The sequence below is a fragment of the Dryobates pubescens genome, chromosome 5 (genome assembly GCF_014839835.1).
Source record: "Dryobates pubescens isolate bDryPub1 chromosome 5, bDryPub1.pri, whole genome shotgun sequence".
Lineage (NCBI taxonomy): Eukaryota > Metazoa > Chordata > Aves > Piciformes > Picidae > Dryobates > Dryobates pubescens.
The window spans coordinates 30,032,832-30,058,328 of record NC_071616.1 but is presented as its reverse complement, the minus strand read 5'-3'; the positions used below and the strand labels follow the sequence as shown (position 1 = coordinate 30,058,328).

General features: G+C 37.9%; 1 protein-coding gene across 4 annotated transcripts in view; it reads right to left on the bottom strand.

Annotated features, from left to right (window-relative positions):
* The window catches only part of RPS6KA5 (ribosomal protein S6 kinase A5), a 71,755-nt gene that overhangs the window by 17,671 nt on the left and 28,587 nt on the right, over nucleotides 1–25,497 (bottom strand). The window contains exons 1-5 of one of the 4 annotated variants that reach the window (XM_054161910.1): nucleotides 13,500–13,604; nucleotides 12,717–12,800; nucleotides 10,140–10,243; nucleotides 2,051–2,201; nucleotides 684–845 (exon numbers count right to left, since the gene is read on the bottom strand). In XM_054161910.1, coding sequence (XP_054017885.1) covers nucleotides 684–845; nucleotides 2,051–2,201; nucleotides 10,140–10,243; nucleotides 12,717–12,800; nucleotides 13,500–13,514 — 516 coding nt within the window. In that variant the 5' untranslated portion in view covers nucleotides 13,515–13,604. Of the gene's footprint in view, nucleotides 1–683; nucleotides 846–2,050; nucleotides 2,202–4,473; nucleotides 4,493–10,139; nucleotides 10,244–12,716; nucleotides 12,801–13,499; nucleotides 13,605–25,497 lie in introns of those variants that run through there. The other 3 variants (XM_054161911.1, XM_054161909.1, XM_054161912.1) reach the window with 3 other exon arrangements.

The following is a 25,497-nucleotide window of genomic DNA, read 5'->3' as shown; positions in this document are numbered from 1 at the left end:
AAACAAAAAACCTCAACAACAACAAAACCCCCACAACAACACACAAGAAGGGGGAGGACAGAAAGCGATCTGAACTGCAGTTCACTTCTGCAGCTTTGGTACCAAGCTGGCTGTACATGAGCTGTTTCTGCCCATTTGACATCCAGACTGTGCAGTCCAAGAGGGATCATTCTTTAACAGCATGTAGGAGATGGTAAGGAAAGCTTAGTTATTGATCTGTACGTAGTACTCCAGTTATTAGAACACTCCTACAGGACACGGAAGGCCCACTTTCAACTCTGCAGTTGAACTCTCCCACTTCCCTAAGGAATACCTCAAATGTAGCAAAATGTGGACACGTGGAACCTACACTGCTGTTGTTAAAGCTGGTAGCTCAGGAATCAAGATGACAAGACTCATAAGGTATGAAGAACCAACAAAGAACAGACTGACTTTAGTCCAGAAAGTAGGACATTCAGTGGGGAATGGAAACACCTGGAAGTGCAAATGTTTGCAACAGGACTGTTTACACATTTCTCACTTTGCATTTGCTGAACAACCAATCCTGGAACTGTGATTAGAAGAAACAGTTAATTTCCAATAACTTAGAGGGTGGTTAAAAAAAAAAAAGAAAAGGCAGCAGCTAGGTATATACACAGAATTATTCTTTTTTTTTTTTAAATTAATGTGCATTCTTAAAATACCTGAAATATTCTTTCTGATGTCTGAGGGGTTGCTGCAGGAGAGTACGTTGGATCCATTTCTGTAAACTCTTCTGCAAAATTACTCACATCCAACTCATCTCTGATTACTGGTTTAAAAGGAGCTGGCACTTTTTTGGCAGCTAAATCATCCCAATTCATATTCTAAACCAAAACCAGGAAAACAAGTTTGCATCAAATGAAAATTCATCAAGAAACAGATACTGGGAAGAGACTTGTCCAGAAACATTCCTAACTCCATTTTGCTATGTACCACAGGCATATGAAATGCATTCAAACTATGCCTTACTCATTTGCTTAGATAAAGGCAAGAAACATCAAACTTACTTGTAAGCAGAGAAGATTCTATTTTTTTTTATTTTAACAAAAATGAAGGGGGAAAAAAAAACAACATAAAGAAATTTAACAGTGGAGATAAGCCAAGCAATTAGTGTGACAGCCATTAAATTACTTCCTCTATTTCAGAGGAAATAATATTTATATTTTGGTAAGCCATAATGCATTCATGCAGAATCTTCAGCTTTTCATTGCTGATTCTAGGCTTAATTATTAATCTCAGCTTCCAGAGCCCTGAGAGCATAATGGTTCTGGATTCTTACTTAAATGAATGTCTAGAAGTGGGAAGCATAGATACAGTAGTTACAAGAAAATGGCCCCATTACTGCAAAGCAGTAGAACTGAAACAAAGTCAAGATTAGAAAGCACTGTAAGAGGAAATATATTCCAAAACAAACAGTGAATAAAGGAAGCTTAATACTGTTAGACTCTCCTATAAAAGAGATAAGAAATTCAGAATTTAAAAAGCCCAGATAATGCCAATGTTGAATGTAATGATAATTGTATTAAAAATATTTATTTTAAAGGCTATATTTTTGTTACCAATTTTAAATACACCAGAATTTATGCTAATTAAAATGTATTACATTTCATAAGCATCAGAAATATGTTTGCTGTGGAGGTTTTTAGGTTGGGGTTTTTTTGGGGGGGTGGGAGGGGTGTTTGCTTGGGGTTTTTTTTCAAACTGCACACAAACAATTTCAATCACAAGGGATGGAACAGTTCAGATGTAAGCAAATCCAGTCTTGGTGATTGAAACCAAATGCTAATACACTGAAATTTGAGCATGATTAGAATCTACTAAACATGGCTAAAGATTTGATTTTTAGATGTTTATCTCTAATAGTTAGTTTTATTAATATTCAAATCTGACTAAAAATGTTAATGGCAAACTTTCTTTTAAAGAAAAAAACCCACAAAAAAAACAAAACAGCTGAATTTCTTTAGACTTGGATTTCAAAGGCACCAGTGTGGAGTAAGTGCTGTCTGGGGAGTTCTGTTGTTTGCTTTACCTGGAAAAAGGGATGCTGTTTGATTTCATCAGCATCAGTGGGACCGCAACCTAGCCTCTTCTTAGGGTCTTTCATCAAGAGACGCTGAATTATATCCTTGGACAGCGCACTCATTTCTGGTGGATAAGGTGGCTCACTCTTTAGTATTCTCCTGTAAAACAAATAAAAACCCAATTATTTTGTAATTATTTAATATGAGTGTTAAATTAAAGAGCTACCATACAAATGGTAGCATTTCACATTTTTCTTAAACTTCCGTTGTACTCAAAGACAGGAGGATGTGAAACCATCTTTTGTGTTTTTAAACAAAGTAAGGTTTGAAGAAATGTAGACACGAACACAACATCTGTAGGAGATAAATTATGTAACTTAATCCACGAAAGAAAAACAATCCTCATTTCATGCATACTAGGCTTACTATTAATATTCAAACAGAACCCCATAGCTACAATGTATAGCCCACAAAGACATCAACTTGATGCCTAGCAACACTCAAAAAGCCCCAAATAATACCAATGTTAAAAATAATTGGTTGGGGGGGGGGTGGGGTGGGGGGCAGCAAACACAAAAGTGATTTTAAAAACCATCTTGAGACACTTGAGGTTTGTCTGCACCTTGTATATTGTATACAATGCTCAGGCCCTCTTCTGAAAGGAGGCATTATGACTAGAAAAGTTGTAGAGAAAAGTAACAAGACACATCAGAAATACAGAATGGTTTTCATATGAATCTCCACAAAAAAGGCTAGGACTATCCAGCTTAGTGGAAAGGGGGTGTAAGGAACTGCACATAGTGTTCCTCTCAAAACGACAAATGGTGAAGTGGATAGGGACCACTCTCTTTTTCAATACAAGAAAAGAAGTCCATCAAAGAAAGCTAATGGGAGTTCAAAATCTGAAAAGCCTAAGCAGAATCAGATTTCAATGGTTCTCTTTTGTATGTGTAGCTTCCACTGTTTTATATGAAGAAGAAGGTGAGTTTTCCTTCACCTACTACAAATGTAGATATTGAAGCTAAGGACACTGAAGGAAAATTGAGATGGCACTCAGACAACATAGACAAAAGATATGTCAACAGGCTTATAGAGACACACACGAAACCATTCAGCACACAGAACCACAGAATGGTTGAAAGGGAACTCTGGAAGTCTGGTCCAACCCCCCAGCTCAGTCAGGGTTGCCTAGAGTCACTTGCCCACCACCATGTCCAGAAGCCTTGTAAATACTCACAAGAAGAGTGACTGCATCCCCTTACTGGGTAACCTGTGACAGCGCTCAATTACCCTCACAGGAAAAAACAGTTTCCTTATGTTCAAAGGCCTGTGTTTCAGGCTTTGCCCACTGCCTCTAGTCCTGGCACTGGGTACTGCTGAAAAAAGCCTGGCTCCTCCTTCTTAGCACCCTTTCTTCAGACATTTATATACAATGATGAGGGCGGCAGTTCCAGCTCTCCGTCTATCCTCATACATTTCAGTACATTCATTTTCTTGTTGGCCCTTTGCTGTACTCTCTGCAGTATATTTATGTCTCTCTTGTACTATGAAGACAAGAACTGCGCACAGTGCTAAAGCTTGGAACTCACTACTGCTGAGTAGAGAGGAAAGACGATCTCTTTCAATTGCTGGTATTTTTCCTAATGCAGCCTAAGGTCGCTGCTGCATCTGCCACAAGAATACATTGCTGGCTCATGTTCAACTTGGTGTCTATATAGCCATACGCATACTCTAACTGCAGTGACTTCAGAAAGCACAATGAATGGAAGGACTTCGAGTGCCTCCACTAAACAGACTGAAAGATTCTGAAACTATGAGAGACTGTGAAGCTGAAATTTACAAGGTTGTGACAGCACTAAGATCTCAATTGTCTCTGACAGAGTTTAAGTCAATTACTGCAGGACATTTCTAAATTTTGTTTAAAATTACTGCATGACATATCCTTAGAGTCATCTCTCCCATGGGAAATTTTCTATCTTGAAATATGTAACTTCTTGGATTACTCCAAAAATAGATGTAAACAGATTGTTTTCTAAATAATCTTGTCCTGTCAGTGTGGGAGTACAAAACCATGTCCAACATGCACATATCCCAGGGGTTGCTTTACTGATGTAGTATTCCATTTCCAGCAAACAAAAGGACAAAGCAAGATAAACCCTTGGTTTAAACAACACTGAAATGATTCAGGAAAATGCAGTCTAACTTTTCAAATGGATTCTATCTCCAAATGATGTAAGGATGTTCTGCCAGTAAAGGTATAAATCACAGCCACTCTGCTAGCAGAAGTAACAGCAACCGTAAGCCTTGTCTTCAATTTCTGGACACATTTCACTTTACAGAAAATGAGAAGGTGGCACAATATTGCCAAATGGTTTCTTAATTAGGGATGTTAATGCCAAACTTAAACATCACTGAACAAGAGGATTCTTACACTGTAGGCCTGGTGAAGAAGTAAAGATTCAGCCTCTTCAGAAATCATCCAGTTTCAGAAAGGGGAAGCGGGTAAGGAAGTAAGAAAACTTTCCTGTTGTAAGACAGAAGACAGGACATCTTGATAGCAAAATTACTTGATTTACAGGAGATCCAACAAAATCTAAAATGCCTTCTTAGTTTGAACTTAGAGAAGTTCAAGGAAAAGTGTTTTATCAACCTTTCTGATGAGAGAACCAGAAAGGTAAATAACAAAGATCCTGGAAAGAGACAAGTTGTTTCTGGACTCTCAGAAGGGGGAAAAATCCACCCTAAGTTAGTACTTTTCAGAAATGATTTCTGAAGCAATAGGACTCAGACTCTGGGATGTCCTTAGAATGCAAAAGAGACATTTTAGTGCACTTTCTTGTCTGAAAAATGTCAGAGATTACAGACAGTCAAGTCAGATAAAAATTTGAAAATCTCTCTCTAGAAAGAAGATGCTCAACTGGGATGATTTGTAACATGGGTAATGAAGAGAACAAATTAGTACAATTTTTCTGTGCAGGCTCAGAAGATCAGTCTCTGCACTGGTGATGCTGATATGCACTAGCAGGCTTCTGATGCAAACACAAACATTCACGTAAGAGAGTGAAACAAACATAAGGATTAGAAAGTCTTTTATAGAACTCTGCACTGCAAAGTTACCAGAAAGTTCTTAGCCAAAAGAAGTACTTTTGCAGCCACACTAATAAGTCTCATCCTTCTAACTGCAAACTTCCAGTGACATACCACATGTATTCAGTCAGCCTGGGAACTGCAACTGGTTGTACCGTTGATGTGGTAACTGAGCAAAGAGTCTGAGATGGAGCTGAGATTTACAAAGTAACTTTTTGTGCTACTTGACATTCCACTCTTGCAGGGAAACCACTCCTTAAACTCTCTGGGTTAAGAATACGCTATAAAAATTGTATCTGTCAAAATAATAGTTTGATATAACACTGTGTTTTATCTAGTGGAAAACTTATGTGGCAACATAATAACAATTGCTGCCTTTTGCCAAGATTATTGTTTGTAATTATTTATTTTTATACGCAGATTTAACAATAAAGTGGTAATCAGCTATGTTAAATTCCAGCTATGATTATATTGAGGGGTATCTTCCATCTGTTAACCCTGCTAGAGCCCACTGTACGGGAGGCAGCATTTTGCTGCACAAGCAGACTCCATGTAAGCTGTATTTATATGTGCCAGTGGCATTCGTTCAGAAATACTTTCGAGGTTGGTTGATACTATAAAACACTCATGATGCACTGGACTGGCTGACAGAACTGCACTACAGAAGTAGTGAAGAAGGAAGCTAATTTCTTTAAATAGTTCCAGGAGCTATTTCCAGTTATCATGGAACTGAAATATGTGAAGCTCTATACACATTAACAAGGATGGAAAGCAAGCTGCTAGAAAAGAAAGACCATATGGTCTCACACAACATGTGAAAATGCAAAATCATTGAAGACTAATCAAATGGCTTTATCAAGTAAAGAGAGTCTGACTTCTGTGGCACAACACTTGTGAAGTGTACTGAAGTTTAAGTCACTCAAAGCTCTGACTGTAGCCTATCAAGCGTTTAAAGAAAGAAAGCTGTGTATGTGAAAAGTTCTTCACAGGATGCTTGTACTTCTTAAAAGAGGCTATGGCCTTTAACATTAACCTTCCTTTCAATTTCTGAATCACTTCCACCCTCTTGTATATTTCATGCTTATATGGTGCAGTAAGTGACAGAAGTAAGCATGAAGAACTTAAGTATTACCAGTAGCAACTGTGCTCAAAGCTGCCAAAGGACTACTTGACTACTCCACTGTATTTTCTGCCTTCTTCTAGTCTACCACTCTGAGCTGGGATGAATTGAGATTACCCCTGTTCATGAGAATACTCTGAAAGTACTTTGAGCGAAACCATCCCTTACATAGGTCAAGGAGGTTATTAATTTGAAGTTCTGGATGACTTACATTTTATTCTTCTCTATGGCAGACCACAGAGAGTCAGGAGCTAACACCACTGACATTGTGTTTCAGCAGTATGGCCTGATGGATTTCTCCCATAAATATTACAGACCAAAGGAGGAGGAGGATGGAGTGGATGACACAGTAGAGAAATAACACCTTAACCTTCAGATGCTCCTCCTCTTTACCAGCATCTTCAGAGCCACTCCTGTGTAACACGTGCAGGCTGCTGAGCCCGACTCATCACCTAAGAAAATCACTGATTTTGTTATGAAAAACTTGCAGAGTGGCCACCAATGATCTGTGCTACCTTGTAGTTCTAAAAATTAGGTAAGAAACCTGTGGCCAGTGTATGTATTCTTCACCAGAGATGTGAACAAGTGTGTGAACGAGTCTTCAGAAACAAAGAGGTATGAGAATTTGAAGCATGCACTGCAAGTTCTCATTATGAAAGAGAAGTTCCCAGTGTTGTCACAAAGTTTATGATAAAAGAACTGAACACAATCTCTTCTCACAAAGAGTAAGAAAATATGTGACCACACAGTAACTACATCTGACAGGAGAACTGAATAGTTCATTAGAGAGGTATCTCAGAACAGAAGTTCATGGTCAAATTTAACAGGAGAGAGCCACTGTGCAACACTCAAGTAAAATAAAAGGAGGACATGGATTCATTTAGAAGATGACTTACCTCCTTAAACTCAGAAAAATCAAAGGCTGTGGAAACTGTGCTTTCAGAGCTACTGAGTAAGATAAACTGAATTCTCCAAGTCAATTGCAACTGCCAACTTAAAGCCTATTTAGGTTAGGGAATACATTTTCTGGTTAGAATAATTTTATCATCAAAAAATAAGTTTGTACCAAGTTATCTCTTTGTGCCAGTGCTAGTGATTTCATTTCCATTGGCAACTGTAAATACCTGATGAAGCTATCTGCAATTCAGTTTTACATTAGCTTAGACAGAAAATGAAACCAGAAAGATCAAAGATAGTCATAGGGAAAATTTGTTATCTAATTTATAGATGTAAAACTATTTAGAGTCTGCACACCTGTTTATCAGAAAAACACAGAAAAGGCTGCAGACATAACTGAAAGAATTAGCATTAAGTGTAAATTGCAAATGTACCCTTAGTGACAAAATTATCAAAGAAAAAAGGAAACAAAGATTGGAGCTTCTAGGCCAGGCAGGCTTAGGATAAAGACAGGTACTGAAAACTCAGCTTTTATTTCTCAAAAGAGCTCAGTTTACTCACAGTAGAGACAAAGAGGGCATTTCTGAAAAGCCACTAATATAGTAATAAGAATTTCTAAATTTAGAAAGCCAGTATGTTGCAAAGAGCAGATCATTTCTCTCAAGTATACTCTCAAGTGAGTAGCTCAACAGCTTCCTAAGTTGTAGCAAACTGCACACAGTCCCCTGAAATCATTAGATTAAGGTTTTCTTTCAACCATCAAAGATGCCCTACTCTACTTACCTTCTGTCTGGGCTGAAGAAGTACTACAGCCTGCTGATACCTCACATCTGCCTGCTATACCCTAACTTCAAGCAAAGCCCTAAACACACTCCTGTCACTCCCCAAGGCACACACCAACCACTATTCCCCAGACAGTTCCATGTGACTCAGTGTAGCAGCCAGGACAGAGAGAACAGCGATGTTCTCATATGCTGAGCTACACTCTTAAAACGAGCATAACATTCATTACATAATGAACCACAAACACACAAACCAGGCATCAACCAGCATAGATACTGCTGTCAATGGAAAGGATTCAGAAAGCATGAGTCTTATGAGTATTTATGTAATAGCAGAGATGAGATCAAGTTTGAAATGCAGTCATAGTTGGGACTAATGAGATTTCAGGTATAAACTAGGGGCTTATCATGGGAAGCAATAGAAAAGGAGAAGGAATTAGATCTATCAACAGAGGAACTCAAAAGAAAGAGAAGACTGTATTTTTCCCAGATGGCAAATTATTACTTTCATTAAATAACATCCTCTTGAAATATCAACAAGAATAAGTTGTCCATATAGAAGAAAGAATAACACAATCTGAGTTACGAAAAGGCTTTTTCTGGAAACAAGAAGACTGAGTAACAGACAGAAAACACTATGCATTTACCTTCTAAACTTACAAAACTTAAGCTGAAACACTACAAGGTTGCTGTCTATAAATGTGTAGCATGAACACCAACCAGAACAAAAGCATACTGAGCAATAACATAGTAAACTTGCACAATTAAACCTAGATCAGAAATTAGGTTATTAGCCATCAAAGGATGGACATTAGCAACCTTGCAGTTTCTTGGCTTTAAATTTAATCTTAGATTATCAGAAAGATTAATATATGAAAGAACACGTAAGGACCTACCAAAAGACATTCAAATCCTGTAGAATACATGTTAAAGGTTGCCAAGATTTTGGATAAAATGCTTATCTGTAAAATTCAAACCAAGATTCCCTCTAAAAAAAAAAAATTAACTCCTTCAGAGTTATCAGTAAATCCTGGGACTCAAAATGACAAATTTAGGAATGGCATAGGTAAGAAATCCACAAAATGTCTAAACTTAAATAGGTCAGAAGGACTTAATTTAATGATCAAGAGGATCAAGTTCTGAACATCTTTTTTGTTAGTGGATTCCACTCTCCCCTTCATATTTTTTTCTAGTGGACCTCTAGGTCTAGAGACCTAGAGACCAATAAAGAGCCCCCAACCTTTCAAGAAATTATCTGAATTTGTACCTGAAGTAAAATAATCCACATAGTTGATGCAACTATTAAAACCTTAAATATCAAATTACTTCAGATGAGGGTCAGAACCATGGTAATGTATTCCAATAGGAACAAAAAAAAACTACTCTAAGTTTGGGAATTGGACCTACAAGCTAATCTTGGCAGCAATTATCAAGTTGTGCAATTTAAATCCTGAACTGCAATTTAAATCCTGCTCCAAGAGAAATCCAGCAACAGGAAATGCTCATCTTGGGGACACACTTCACTGATCTGTTTGGGGCAAGCCTCTTGGTTTGTCTTTTTTAAATGCCACAATGTTTTCACATGGGTACTGAAAGCAAAAAAAAGTGCAGTTTACTAAACATAAAAGCCCTGATAATCAGGAAAAGCTTACATGTAAAACATAAGAAAGCTATATGTTATTATAAGTACCGTATTCATTTCTTCTCACATATGCAAGTATTGCTAGAAAGGATCACATTCTTTGTTCCACATTATAGGCTAATAAATTTGGTATAACCTGTGACAAATAGGTGAGAGTAAATTCTGACATTTTATACTTGTAGCCTCAGTGACCTAGCAAGTGCCGACAAAAACCTCCCTAGCTAAGTATGCTTCATTACATATCAACATTTTGAATGTGAGCATTCTATTCACATATAATTTCATATTTTATTTGACGTACTTTTCAAAGTAAATGTGTAACAGGGTTAATTATCTAAAAAGCTGTGGTTCCAAAGCAGTTTAAACAAAACATGTCTTTTGTAGAGATCAGTTCTATTACTTTAATAACCTGCTGAGGTTAATAAAACCTATCTGCTTCAAGATGTCATTCTCTTAAACAGAACTGGAGCATCTAAAATGCTACTGTAGAAAACTCTCAGCAAGCATATATTATGGCACAAGCATCAGTTTGTGAGCAAGTATGTATACTTTACTGTTTTAAATCTTACCTTGAAATCTCTGCTTGGGAATTCTTCTCTCCATCAACTGTAAATGGTGATGCTCCAGTTAATAATTCATACATAAGAACACCGACACTCCACCAATCAACAGCCTATAGAACAACAGTAATTTATGTCTGATATGTTGAAGTACAATTGTTACAAAGGAAGAAACAAAGCAAAGTGCCCAGAAAGCAACTAGTAAAGAAGAGCTCATCTATTAATACAAAGGCAAAACTGGATACAGTAAAGCATAACAATTGATACTGATTGGAGGTTTGCTATGTTAAACTAATTTTATTTTTAAATCTCTCCACTTAGCTTCTTCAACTGATTTCTCAACCTGAACTTTTTCACTGACTACTAAAGTTCCTTCTGCCTGCCTCCCTACACCCCAATTAATTTTTATTTTCACCATTATGAAGTTTTAAGAGCTCTAAAACATACTCAAAATATCAGAAGTATTGAAATCTGAGCCTTTAGGAACTGAAGAATGAAATTAAGGAACTCTGAAAAAGCACAATTTAAAGGCATAGGTAACAGTCAATCAGGGCACCTGAAAACACTACAAATTTTTATCTTACATTCTCTCTAATACCTCTAAAGTTACAGAATATTTCTCTCTTGCAAAAGAAAAGAAGCTACTGTGAATAATAAAAGGAAGCAATTCACTCATTTCAACCAAATTAATTTAACTACGGGTGTATGAACTGCTCCCTTTTACTCCCATGGAATTTGCAAATCAATGAAACAGAAATTCTGCTTTACTTATGTTGACAACATTAATATGATACTGGAAGACAGTGAAATTATGTCAATTTGGCCTCATACTTTAGATTTTTTTCCTTCAGGATTTTTCATATATTCAGCCAAAAGCTTCTAGAAGAACTTGTTGAAGAAGTCTCTGTACTGTTAGTGATTATCTTTGCAAATGCATAATGATGAGAGAAAATCCCAAGGATTTTTTTTTCCCCCCTTGGAATGTATTTTTCCAAAAGAAAAGGGGAGCTGCAGAATCAGAAATGAAATTTAAAAAAATAAAATACTGAAATACTAGAGCAAGTCTTTTAGACAAACAATACAGCTACCTAGAAGTCATTAATGAGAGCATAGCATACTACGGCAATTTCCTTTTTTGCTTTTAAGTGAAGATCTTTGACTTCTAACACTGCATTGCATGACTTTGCCAACAGTAAGGCAAAGAGTATGTGGTGTAAACAATTACATCACAGAGGTAACTGCATGATCACCCTTATTTGTCAACTAACATTTAGTATCAAAGTGTGCAGCTTTTTCTTATAGAATGCTGTATGGCTCTACACTACCTCTAATGAAAGTTTCACATAGAAGCAGTCAACAATATAAAAGGTCCCTCTTTAAATCAGCCTTAGTGTTGCATTTGTAATCACATAAGAAGACTGCATTGTAATTCAGTGACTGACACATTGGAGAGATGTGCTGAAAATGGCAAGACTAAACTAAGAAAAAGGGGAGAAAAAAGCTTTGATTCATGTTTATAAAATTACATTTTTCATAATGACTAGGCAAGCAATATGATATAAAAAGATGCAGAAATTATAGTGGAATACAAAGTAGGTGTGACACAATGACTAAGTAAAAAGACAATGCACTTTCTATTTTGTTCAACAGAATCAGGGAGGTGATCATTCTCCTGTTCTTCAAACTGCCAGCTCTTAGCTAAAACACTCTGCTGACTACAGTGCTCTCTCCCCAAAGAAATACACAGGCAAACTCAGACCAAAAGAGAAGAAAATTGTATAGGGAATGTGAAGAAAGAACCTTCTCAGGCAAAAGTAAGACTGAGTCCAGCCGGTCCAGAAAAAGGAGATGGAAAGTGACGTAACATTTTCCAGTGCATGAAAGGGCTGTTAGAAGAGGAACTGTGATTAAATACATTCTGTAACCCCTAATAGAAAAGGTGTAAGCCCCAACTCAAGCTACAGAAATAAAAAAACACCTAGAAATTAAGTACTCTCTAAAGCTTCTCAGTAAAATGAGCAATCAGAAGAATTTATCTAGGAATAATGCAGAATTCTTCTGGGGAGTAGGCTTTTTTTGGACTCGAATATCTGTGAATTACAGTTGTCTTGATCTTTCCAATCAAATACTGACACTTGGATGCACAACAAAACTTGATCCTCAAGCTAAACAGAAATAATTTTTATAATCTGAGAATATTTATAACATTAATATAATTAAGAACCCACTCCATCCTTCAAGAAAGAGATTTCCCTGATGTACAATTAAAAATGCATCAAAATTTGCCACAAAACTATAATTTTTCCACACTGAATAATAATGTCTTTTGCATTTAAAAGGAAGTGTCAGCTAAGTTTTTTTGTCCCACTGCATGTTTAGAACAGAAGACCTTAAACAGCTTTATAAAGATTAAAACCTGACAATACACCATACTGATGTTTTTAAATATAAGCAATAATCTACTTTAGGAGAACCTGAAAGAGGGCATATTTATATAAGACAGTAACACATTTTACAAAAACCCCTCAAGCTGAACAGTGTTACCAAAAGAATTTCTTTTTAGTAACAAACTTAGATACAACATACCTTGTCATGTCCTGTATCTCCTCCTTTTACAATATCCGGAGCCATGTATTCTATTGTTCCACAGAAAGAATATGCTCTCTCATTCTAGCAAAAAAAAAATACACCAAAATTCATGTCAATTATATTGTACAAATCACATGGGATAGAGATGGCTAACAGATCCAAGATGCTGGTAGCAATTCTTCTCCATATAGCTCAAAACTGTTAGCTAAATCATATTCCATCATATGTAGAGATGTATCACATAATGCTACAGAATATTTACAGTCTTCTACAAAAAAATAAAATGTCATAGGTTTGTGTGGCAGCCCAAGGTACATACACAAAAATTAGCATATTGTTATTTAAAAACCTTTCCCGTAGGTCTAAATGACCTATTTATTTCAGAACTACACAAGATTCCCCATGGCAATACAGACATATTCTGAAGGCTGCAATATCAATACTCTATAGACAACAAATGTAACCTCTCCATTAAAACAAGCATCTCATTGTAAGATGTACAATTTGACTACACTAGATACAAGTTCCTCGGGGTTCCCCTTATTTAGGAATTTATTGTGACCTCTAGAAAAGCATTTTATTTTGCAACACAAACATATATAAAACCCACAACATTCTCTCAAGAAATGACTTGGAGAGAGACAAGAAAGAGAAAGAGAAAGGCAGAGAGACAGAGTTGTAAAACTAGTTTTATTCTACACACTGAAGTTATTGTCTTGATTATGTTCAAAGCTAAGCTGTTTTCACAGGCATGTATAATTGTTCCCTATTAGCATTTACCTTTGAGGTCAACATGAGGTCATGCTGTACCTTGCTAATGACGAAAGCACATGTGTTTGGGCCATGCAACACTGTTCCTCCCTTATCCTTCAAGCTTCTAGCATTTTGGGGAGAGATCCTGATAGGTCCTTTAAAGAAGAGTGTTCAAAAAAGCAAATATTTCAAAAGTCAGGTTTTACATATGTAGATTCAAATTTGGAGTTTAAAACAGGTGCTATATAAGAGAATGTGCTACACTAATGAGAGGAATCTTATAAAAGTAGAAATAGTGCTCAGTGCTACCCTGAGGCATAAAAATTAAACAGTCCAACAGCATATTAATAAACTGGATTTATTAAAATACATATACTGTGACTGGTTCTGGGGCGTAAAATTCTGAGTTTAAAATAGTTATAGGTCTCATTTTGTTCAAATATTAACTTGAAATATTAACTTCTGAGACAAACCCATAAAGTAATAAACTTTTCATGATTCCATTTTCTTCTGATATTGTTTCTCTGATTATCTTTCCCAATACCTGTTAGCTAAAAGAAAAATAGTGTGAAAAAAAGCAAACCCAAAAAAAAATTTCAGAAATTCCTAGCCCTGCACCATGGTTTCAGCCAATATAAAGCTATTCATGTATCCCTCTACTCATTTTTCCTTTAGCTGGGAGGAAAGGAAGAAGGGGAAAAGGGAAAGAAGGAAAAGGAAGGGGAGTGAAAATTTTAAAAATGGAACTTTTCTTCACTTGTTACCTCTCCAAAGAGTAAAGAAAATGCAGCCAAGTTGAGACTGATGAAAACCATTTAGAATGCTAACATGTCAAAAGAAATGGATGGAAACTGTTATCATTTAGTTAGCGTCAAATTCAGCACATCATCCACCCAATTACGTCTTTTTTGTCTCCATGTTTTGTAATAAAGCTAGGCTACAAAACACTACAGTGACAAGCAATAGACTGGGGAGCTTTATTTGAACATACACAGTGGTACAGCAGAACTCTTATGATCTCAGGTACCTTTTGCTGGTGAAAAGGCCCAATAAAAATTTCAGAACAGTAGCTTTTTTCGAGGAACAATTATAACCCTTATTATACATAATTTGTGGTTCTGGTTTTAGATTTTACCTTCTACAATTGTTTTAGCTTTTACTATGACAAATGGCATTTCTGAAAGACTATTTGAACATTAGCTTTGTTTGTTTCTTAAATTAACATCTGAGATATTGTTTTGTCCTTTGCAAAAGTCAGTGTTTAAACTCCCTAAAATAACTTCTGAGGTTTAAAAACATGTTATTGTATCATTTAATATAATTTCTTATTGTTAAACTTCAATATCAGAAACTCACACTGCAAGTCACAAACAGGCATCTATAAATTGAAAATATTTTGAAATATGTTTGTAACAAGGTTTAGAAAAACCCCAATTTCTAATCCACATAGGTAAGAACTTGTATCCTATAGCTCTTTCTTCCTTTTCCATTTAGAAGTGATCTACAGCTGAAGTTCAAGGCTGAACAGAGTCAAGAGGAAAGCAAATAATTAAGTGGAATTCTTAGCAAGAAATTAAGTAGTAAATGGGACTCAGCATTAGGTAGGAAATAAAAGCAATGGACTCATGAGAAGTTTCTTCATAACCAACACTGGTTTGCCATTACACACACTAGGATCACATTCAAGAAGCTATGTTGGATTCAGCTTATGGACTGTTATAGGGAGGCCATTAAGAAAGTAGTTATAGCTTCTGACTCAACCGCCCATGAAGTTCAGAGGACTAAAGCACTCCTTAGAACATTAACAAAGCCAACTGATTGAAACCGAAACATTCTGATTTGACTACAAATTGACATAAATTTGCCCTCAGAAGAGCACAGCATCCCAGAATGCTAGGGGTCGGAAGAGACCTCCGGCAACCATCTAATCCAACCCTCCTGCTAACACAGGTTCACCTAGATAAGGTTGCACAGGAATACCTCCAGGTGGGTTTTGAAAGCCTCCAGAGGAGGCTCCACAACCTCCCTGGGCAGCTTGTTCCAGGGCTCCATGATCCTCAAAGTAAAGAAGGTTCTCCTTTAATTCAAATGAAACCTCCTGTGTTCTAGGCTGTACTCATTGCCCCTTGTAACAGAAATCACTATGGTTGGAAAGGACCTTCAAATCATCAAGTCAAACCACTATCTAACTCTACCAGAGCTATTACTACACTGTATCTTTGAGCACCGTATCTAGACAGCTTTTAAATATGTCCAGGGTTAGCGATTCAAGCATTTCCCTGGGTAGCTTGTTCCAGTCTTTGATAACCCTTTTGGTACAGAAGTTTTTCCTAACACCTAACCTAAATTTACCCTAGCGTAACTTGATGCCATTTCCTCTTGTCCAATCAGTTGTGACTTGTGAGAAGTTCTATCACTGGCCACTACAAAGAGGAGTGTAGCCTCATCCTCATGACCTCCACACTTTATATATATATGCATTTCTAAGATGCCCTCTGTCTTGTCTTTTCCCGGCTAAAGAGTCCCAGGTATCTCAGCCTCTCCATGTATGAGATATGCTCCAGTATCCTAATGATCCTCGTGGGCCTCCACTGGAATCTATCTAGTAGTTCCCCATCCCACTTGAATTTGAGAGCCTAGAATTGGACACAGTACTCCAGATCCAGCCTCACCAGGGCAGAGGGGAAGAAGAATCTCCCTTGACCTGCTGGCCATGCTCTTCTAATGCACCTTGATTGCTCATGGCCAGCCTCCTGTTCACCAGGAATTCAAGGTCCTTCTCTGAAGGAGTGCTGGCACAGCTTGCCCAGGAAGGTAGTGGAGTCACTCTTCTTATTAACATTCACAAGGCTTCTGGACATGGTAGCACACAACTGGCTCTCACTAACCCTGAGTCGGGGTTTGAACTAGATGATCCCTTCCAACCTCAAACATTCTGTGACATAAAGTTACTGTAAACTGTATTTCACCATTCATTTGTGCAATCATGTTTAACTCACAAATGAAATTTCAAAAGCCACAAACAAACCCCATTTTGTATTTTGCCCCCTCAAAATTTATATTTCATTCAACTTCATAACATGAATCCAAATTCCAGGATTGACATTATTAACACTTCTATGTTGGGAGATGCAAGACAAGAAAGGAAGTTATTAAATGACAGCTGAATTTGGATTACCTCCAGGTGAATTCTCACTAGACACATATCTTGCAAATACTTGAGTTTAAGCATAATTTGCATAATGCAGAGTATTCATTTTCTTCCCTCACTCAGTATGCACACCTTACAGATCATGGTTCCCTCTTCTGAGTTGCAGTACAGCAAGGAATCAGACACTACCGTAAAGAGACAGAAGTGTGGCTCATCCACTTCTAATAACTCAATATGATAATATTGACCTCATCTTTGAAAGAGTGGTGTTGTGTTTATCCCAAATTAGCAGTGTTTCCATGTTTATAGATAATCTGAAGATGGTCTTCAGTCTTCAAACATTCTTTATCAAGTTCAGCATAATTTCTAAATGTTTATGGAATACTACATGTATACTAAGCAGATAGTTCAAAGCAGTCAACTGCTTAAGAGTGCAAAAACTTTTCATGAAGTCACTGATACAAAGAGTTTTGTTAAGAGTTCTTATCAGTGAACACAGACAGGCTCACTTGGAAAGTGAGGATGTTCACCTTATTAAACCATCCCTCTTAAATTAGAAAAACAAGTTGAAGTCCCTTAACACTGAGCTACGCACTGACACTGTGGATGTGCCTCTCTATGTATTACCAGTCTGTTTCTAGTAAATACTTCAGTACTACACATGTGGTAGACCTCTAACTTTTCCCACTCCACTTACGGCTTTCTAAAAAAATAGAGTGCACTGCCCTCTTTCAAACTTCCTTGCAAACATTGACTGATCTGAGCATCCCAGTGAAATACAACCACTTTAACTTGCAAGGGCACTTTCAATACTGACTCCTTCATAAAAAAAAAAAAAAAAAGAAAAAAAGGGGTGGGGGGTGGGGGGTGTGTGTGTGTGCATCATTTGTCTTCCAACCAGGAAATGTTTAGGACAGAGAATTAGAATTCTGTGACTGCTGAAGGTGGAGAGGTGTAATGTGGATTAGCATATGTCCTGGAAGACAGTCACCGCACCAAAGAAAAAACCCTCAGAGCAGTGTTGTCTTTGCTAAAACTATGTACATTGGCCTTGGCACACTGGCTAAAATCACACCATTTCTACAGATCAAAACCCACTAGCTTCAGAATTCAACTAAGTGTTGAGACAAAGATGGAAGTCTTGCACATGATCTTGTGGTATCATCACTTTGCCCTGACTTACAACCAAGGAATACTTTGCAAGCATTTGAAACTACCTAAAGTTGGAGAAAGCATCTATGTAAACTTTTGTCCTGGGAGACATACAGGGCTTACGCTTTCAGAGTTCTCTAGGGAGTTTCCTCACCAAGTAAAACAGGCACATTGACAACTGCCAAAAAAAACCACAAAGGCAAGCAAGAGAAAGCAACTCCATTTCTCTGCAGAAACTAATCAAATTCATCGTATCTACAGAAAAAAACAACGACTGAGTAACAGAGAAACAGTCACTCTACAATACAAGGATGTGTCTTGAAAGTAGCCATCCTACCCTACAGCAATGCAAAATCCATTTAGCAACATACATAGCGGTAGCTAGATAGTTAACTGTTCAACAGGTCATGACACGGTATGTGGGACAAGAACTGTAATTTCAAAGAGAAACCACAGGAATTAGATGAGACTTCAAGGGAGCCAAGGAATCTAACATGAACAGCATGCTAAAAGATGAATATCTACAGGGCCAAATTGTCTTTTGGCCACCAACTATTTAGACAAAAGGCTACTCTATATTATGTCTGATTTAGGAAGTTAATGTGCTGAAAGGATGGATCAGTTTCCAGTGCCAGAAAAAAAATATCAATAAAAACATCACACAGCTCAGATGCCCTGAACATGTCTGATTCAACATCATAACACATCCAAAAGGGCATGGGAACTGGACAAAGAAATACAGGCAACAGATTCAGCATGTGTTTTTCCCAAGACCTAGAGGGTGAAGGCCTGTGTTATTTTATCACATGCACCCAAAGATTTCATCCGAGAAACAATGCTTTAATTCTTCACTGAAAACATCTTCAGCTAGGAAGACAGACAACAGAATGTCAGGGGCAAACTAATGTTTTTGAAGGAGAGAAAAAAAAAAAAGTTTTATTAGAGCAGAGGACAGGATCCCAAGAGATTGTTACACAGTATTATTAATTCCTTCAACAAGTAGAGAACATCTTTAGTTCAGGGACTCAAAAACCCTCGAGATAACCATGCCTCTGGAAACTTAAAATCTGCGTAACTGTGAAGTGCATCTTATGATTGTCATGCTTACTCACAGCATGACAGACAGGACATCCAGATCAGCTTCCAAGAAAGTACAAAGTGGCCCCAGAGCAAAAGATGACCCACATTGAAAGGTTGAAGACTCAAGCAGGTAAGGACCAATGTGTTGAGTACCTCCTGAGTTAATGGCTGGTAAGTACTAGAGAAAATAAATTTTCTGTTTAGACTTCTGCAGGTAACAAGAAGTTACATGAAGAAAAACAATCTCTCTACAAACATTAAGCACAAAATGCACCCAGTATGTTACTAAGCTGGCTGTTTGTACAAGACATAGACTGAGCAAACTGGAGCATGCTATTTGACCCCTTGAAAAACAGAAAAAAAAAACCCCAACAGATTAAAAAAAAAAAAAAAACACACCACCAACTTTCAAACGAAGTCTTAACCCAACAGATCTTGTTTCAGAGACCTCAGGAACAAAATAAATGTGCAAAGCAAAACACCCAAACAACAGCATGAAAGAAGACTACAGAGGTGTTAATGCTGGAAAGGGTGAGTTCAGATAAAGCTAGTAAACAGAATAACATAAATAAAACAAAACACCACACTTGCAAAGAATAACCAGATGCTGTGTTCAATGTATCTGGCTCAGCATACTAAGGCACATTCCAAGTACACAGTTCTATGTCTGCAGCAAGCCTAAGGAGAGCATCCCTGCCACATGAATACCGCTTTGGAAATTGCTTCAGAGTTTGAGCATGGGAGATCTTATCTCCAAAGTGTGAGTACAGATATGAAACAATCAAACGCCTTAAGAATCATTATGCCATTTGAAGACCTATTATTTAACATTTAAATCTATGACCTTTGAAGTAATTCTTCAACTTAGTAAATCACATTGAAACATGCCACTGCTCCAAGAGACACTTGGGTCCTACCATCCTATTTCATTCACAATGGTCTTTGTGTAAACATATTTTAGCCGAAGGACTAGCCAAGTATTTACTGCACTAATTCTTTTCAGCATTCACAATCAGGACCCATTTCTCCCGCTATATGAAAGGTCACCTTTGAAATGGAACAGATGCTTCTGTCCTCCTGCTACTTAATGTGCTTTGTTCTTAACTGAGCTGAACATCAGACACGACACATACTGAAGCCACACTACTATCATATTCCTTCAAACCATTAAACAAAATTCCTTAAATGAATTCTGCAACTTTGACAAACAAAAACCAAGACAAAAATGAACCTCAAAGCTGCTCTTCTCTAAATGTTCTTCAGTAGTGTATGTGTTCTCTAGTAAGAATTTCTTGTCAATAGAAGCAGTGGCAGGATATAGTCAAAGACTTAGTTAAATACTAGAATGCATAATTTCTAGTGTAAGAATTTCAGGAAATGCAAATTACACAATATTAGGGAAAGGGCCCTTCTCAGCTGTTAAATTGGCTGGGACTTGAATTTTCTTGCTTTCTGTTTTCATATAAAATACCATAGAAACATAATCAAATAGCTTAGGAACTACTCCTTTAATTACACAGCACCAAAAAAAACCACCACACAACAAACTGCAAACCTGGAAACTCTTAAGTGCTACTGGGCCAAAGAACAGATAAACAACCTCCAGAGTTGAAGTGTTAGAGTAGCTAGTCTCTGATGGCATGTATTTCATCTGTCAGCACAATCTCCACAACTAAGTAGCACCTAGTAACACAGAGCAAGAGGGCACAACAGAATAGAAGGGAACCAGGTAGCTAGACAACAGCTCACTGAAAACATTCAGGGCTGTTCTCAGGACCAGCTCTCCACACATGCACTGAAAAATTCTCCAATACAGACAAGAATTTCTCACTGATTCTTCTCATGTTTTTTGTTATGAAGAAATAATAGTTACTATGAATGTTTGCAATGGGTTCTTCCCCAGATTCCAGCAACATTCTTACGAGGTTCCTATGCTTGTCAATACTTGTAATTTGGCAAAATAAACTACTCCATTCACTTGATCTGACTTCATCATTATGAAGGTTTCAAAATGTAACAACCTAGCAAGACAAGGGGAATGCATAAATGCTGTTGGAGGAACTTTGAAACTGTATAGCAAGTTAAAACAAGGTTTTAATACAGATATGGTCTTTCTATTTGAAGTCAAGAACAATTCTTCCTTGTTGCACGGGTAGTAAAATTCTTCATACTAACTTTCAGGCCAGGTCTATAGATGAAAAACCAAACTACTGAAAATCATAGTTCAGGTAAAACTCCATGTATCTTGGTGGTTGTCTTTAAGCACACTTCATGTGAACTGGTTCACCATGCAAACCGAGCTACTTGAACATTTACAACTTCCATAAAATACTCAGGGTTGCCAGTAAAATCCACCATTCATGCATGACAATGTTTCTCACCAGTAAGTTGGAATCAGTCCGCATATAATATATATGACAACAAGAAAACCACTCCCCAGAAGATCTAAATTTTCAAACTAACCTTTTGGAAGTGGTAAAGTTATGAACAACATAAAGACTTTGTTCTGTATTCTATTTAGTGAATAAACATTCCAGCACATGAAAATTGGTAGTTTTGATTGTTATTCAGAGGCATTGACAAACCAAGTTTCTTCTTTGATGAAGGGTGTTTGTGCACAGCATGCTGTAATAAAATAAAGACGCTAAAAACAAAGGATGTCTTTGCACAGGGACAAAGCTCAAAATTGGTGAATGGATCACATGGAACAGATATGAATGGTAGATGTTGAAATTTACATGACAGCATGGTATTGCAATTCTTGCACAAGATGGTACGCTGCTAACACATTCTAAAGCAAGATCTGCAGTGACGTTGTGCTTTCGGCTCTCAAGAAGTGCACTTGTGATCACAAAATGGTAGGGATTAGAAGGGCCCTCTGGGGATCATCTAGTCCAACCTCCCTGATAAAGCAAGTTTTCCTAGAGCAGGCTGCACAGTAAAGTGTTCAGATGGGTTTGAAAGTTTCTAGAGCAGGAGGCTCTACAATCTCTCCGAGCAGTCTGTTCCAGTGGTCTGTCACCAACAAAGCTTTTCCTCATGCTCAGATGGAATTTACTGTGTTCTAGTTTGTGCCTGTTGTCCCTTGTCAGTCAATGGACTGGCCCCATCCTCTGAACATCTGCCTTTTAGATATTTATAAGTATTGCTATGATCCCCTCTCAGTCTTGCCTTCTCTAGACCCAGCAGCTGCAGATCTCTCAGACTTTCCTCATAGGAGAGATCCTTCAGATCCCTAATCATCTTTATAGACCTCTCTAGAGTCCCTCCAGCAGTTCCTTGTCTCTCGTGACCTGGGGAGCCCAGAACTGGACACAGTACTCAGCTGTGGCCTCACAAGGGCAGAGTAGAGGGGAAGGAGAACCTTGCTCCACCCAGTGCCTCACTCTTCTTAATGCATCCCAGAATACATTTGGCTTTCTTGGCCACAAGGCCGTATTTGTGGCTCACAGTCAGCCTGTCATCTACCAGGACTTCCAGGTCCATCCTCAATGAATTGTTTTCCAACAGGTTAACCATTAACTTGTGGTGGTGCAGGGGGTTATTTCTCCCCAGGTGCAGGAGATTACACTTGCCCTTGAACTTCATTAAGTTATCCCCACCCAACTCTCCAGCCTGTCCACATCTTGCTGACTGGCAGCACAATCTTCTGGTACATCAGCTGTTCTTTCCAGGTTTGTACCATTAGCAAACTTTCTGAGAGTACACTCTATTCCATCTTTGAGGGTATTGATGAAGTTGCTAAACAAAATTGGACCATATACTGACTGCTGAGGGACACCACTAGCTACAACATTCCAAATAGACTGTGCCACTGATCATAATCCTGTCACTCAGCCAACATTAAAAGCCTTGCTGAAGTTGAGATAGACAACATGCACTGTTCTCCCCTCATCCACACAGCCAGTCAGGGTATCATAGAAGCCTATCAGACCAGTCAAGTGTGATTTCCAGTGATTGCTGGCTGATTACTCCAAGAACCACCTTCATCCCTGAAGTCATTAATGTTTCTTGGGTACATCAATGTGGTGGTTTTAGGCTACACCTATAAAATTTATTTAGAGATTTTGAGCAGAAAAGTAGAAAGATATAAATAGATCACTATTGGATGTAAAAAGGAAAACTAAAGATTATTCTAAACAAATTAATTGGAGAAATAGCTGCTACAAGATTGACTGTACCAAAACAATTCTTTCTCTTTTCTGCTCTCTTCTCTGCTTGCTTTGCTCAGGAGAGATTAACCTGCTTTTTCGGCTGACCTTGCCTGTGTTGTTAAGTCTAACCCCTGCTTTCTCTCTGCTCCTTTCTCTCTTGGGACAGGGGGAAGGAGGGCAGTGGAACAGCTTGCCTGGTCTCTGACTGGGGGGTGGTTTGTGTTGTTTGCTAATTGTAGATATCGACATAATATTGTAAATACTGTGTATTTTGTACATATTCATTGCACTCCATTGTAGAGTGTAGATTTTGCTTATAAATACAGATTTCATTTGCTTCTAACTGAGTTAGTCTGACAAAGTTAATGATGGGGGGGGGGAAATTTCAACCCATCATAAGCAACCAATCTCTAATGAAGAAAACCAGAGGTGGCTGACCTTTCCTGCAATCAGAGGTCAACACAAAGATGTAATTAGAGTTCTGAAACCTGTAACTGTTATGGTTACAAGCATAGGCAACAAAAACTTTCCTAGAAAAATTATGTCAAGACCATAAGCTTATCAACAGGATCTACAACTTCTTTCCCCAGTCCTAGGCATTAAGGCATCTGTGCTCAAGACCAACACTGACACGATGCAGCCAAGTACCCTGACGGAAGCTTGCTAGGAGCCACCTTCAGCTGGGAAGCTGGGAGCTGAAGTCCAGGTTCCCATTCTTGATGCTTGTATCAGAATGTGCTGCAGGGATGCCTGTACTTGGCTGCGTAGCTCACTGATCCTCAAACAACTTCAAATCCTGCTTGACCTCAAGCCTCCCTCCTCAAGACAAACTTACCTGATAACCACTGGACTGTTTTCTGAGCTTGTCTTACTGCCACTAGGCTTGCTCCAATCTTGTTTGAAGTCTGTGGCACTGTGTCACTGATCAGTGAGCCTATTAATCCATGCCTTCATTGCTTGCCACTCTTATCTCCTAGCTCCCATTAATAGTCTCAAATTTGCAGGAAAAGAAAAAAAATCAGAAACAGAACATTATTGTGTGGGAGGAATGCATGTATGATCCACTGTCATTCCAGATGAATGTTTTGTACTAGGTTCTTCTCAGAATTCTGATTTTTTTTTTAAAGACTTCTTTTCTAAAACATCATTTGATAAGAGAGAGGTAACAGTATTAAGGAGAGAGAACTGATACACAAATCAAAACCTGAAAAAAACCTTTCTTCAAACAGAGGCAAAGTTGTAAGGTAAGTACCAGTTCTGGGAAGAATTCTTCTAGCTACCACCATAAGCCTTCAAAAAATCTATTTTAAAAAAAGCAAATAAAAAGAGAAAGGGAAAAAAACAATGCTTAAGAGAAGTCAAATAAACATTTACAGTATCAGAGAGGATCAGATGTAACAGAAACCTGGGGGTATCGATCAACAGCCAGCTGAACAAGAGACAGCAATGTGCCCAGCTGGCCAAGAAAGTTAACAGCATCCTGGCCTGTATCAGGAATAGACCAACAAGACCAGGAAAGTGATTGTCACCCTGTATTCAGCACTGGTGAGGACACACTTTGCGCACTGCATTCAGTTTTGGGGCCCTCACCACAAGAAAGACATTAAGGTGCTGGAGTGTGTCCAGAGAAGCGCAAAGCAGCTGGTGAAGGGTCTGGAGACCAAGCCTTATGATAAGTGGCTGAAGGAACTAGGGATGTTCAGCCTGGAGAAAAAGACTCTCAAGGAAGGCCTTATTACTATCTATGACTCCCTGAATGGAAGTTGCAGCAATGTGGGTGTTTGTCCTAGCAAAAAGTAACAAGAGGAAATGGCCTCAAGTTGCTCCAGAGGAGGTTTAGATTGGATATTAGAAGAAAATTCTTCACTGAAGGGGTTATCAAACACTATAGTAGACTTGCCCAGGAGGAGATTGAATCCCCACCCCTGCAGGTGTTTAAAAAGACTCATAGAAGTGGTGCTGTAGGACATGGTTCAGCACCAGACTTGGTAGAGTCAGGTAATGGTCAGACTCAATCTTAAAAGACTTCTCCAACCAAAACAATTCTATGATTCTGTAAATATACTATAAGGGAAATAAGTAAGCAAAAAAACCTCAAAAAACATATGGGGTGTGGTGTGGTATTTTAAAAAGTAAATCAGAAGCAAGACTCTTGAAGAAGGGAAAACACAGACACATACAAAAGAGCCAACAAAGCAAATACTAAAGTGATTGCACATATAAAATGAACAAAACAATAGTTGAGAAATTTTTATACAAAGTTCGTTAGTTCTATCAATTCCCCATGCCCCTTATAATAGCAATTTGTATTTATGTCACATGTCCATATATGCTACAGTCTAATTAAGATGTGAACTCAACCGAGATGCATGAAAGTACAAGGCTAAAAAGTGTCCTTTCTTAAGTCTGATTTTATTTGCAATTCAGTTGAGAGTTACAAATCAGAAATAGTCTTTAATTCACCACAGGCTTAAGAATGCAAATTACA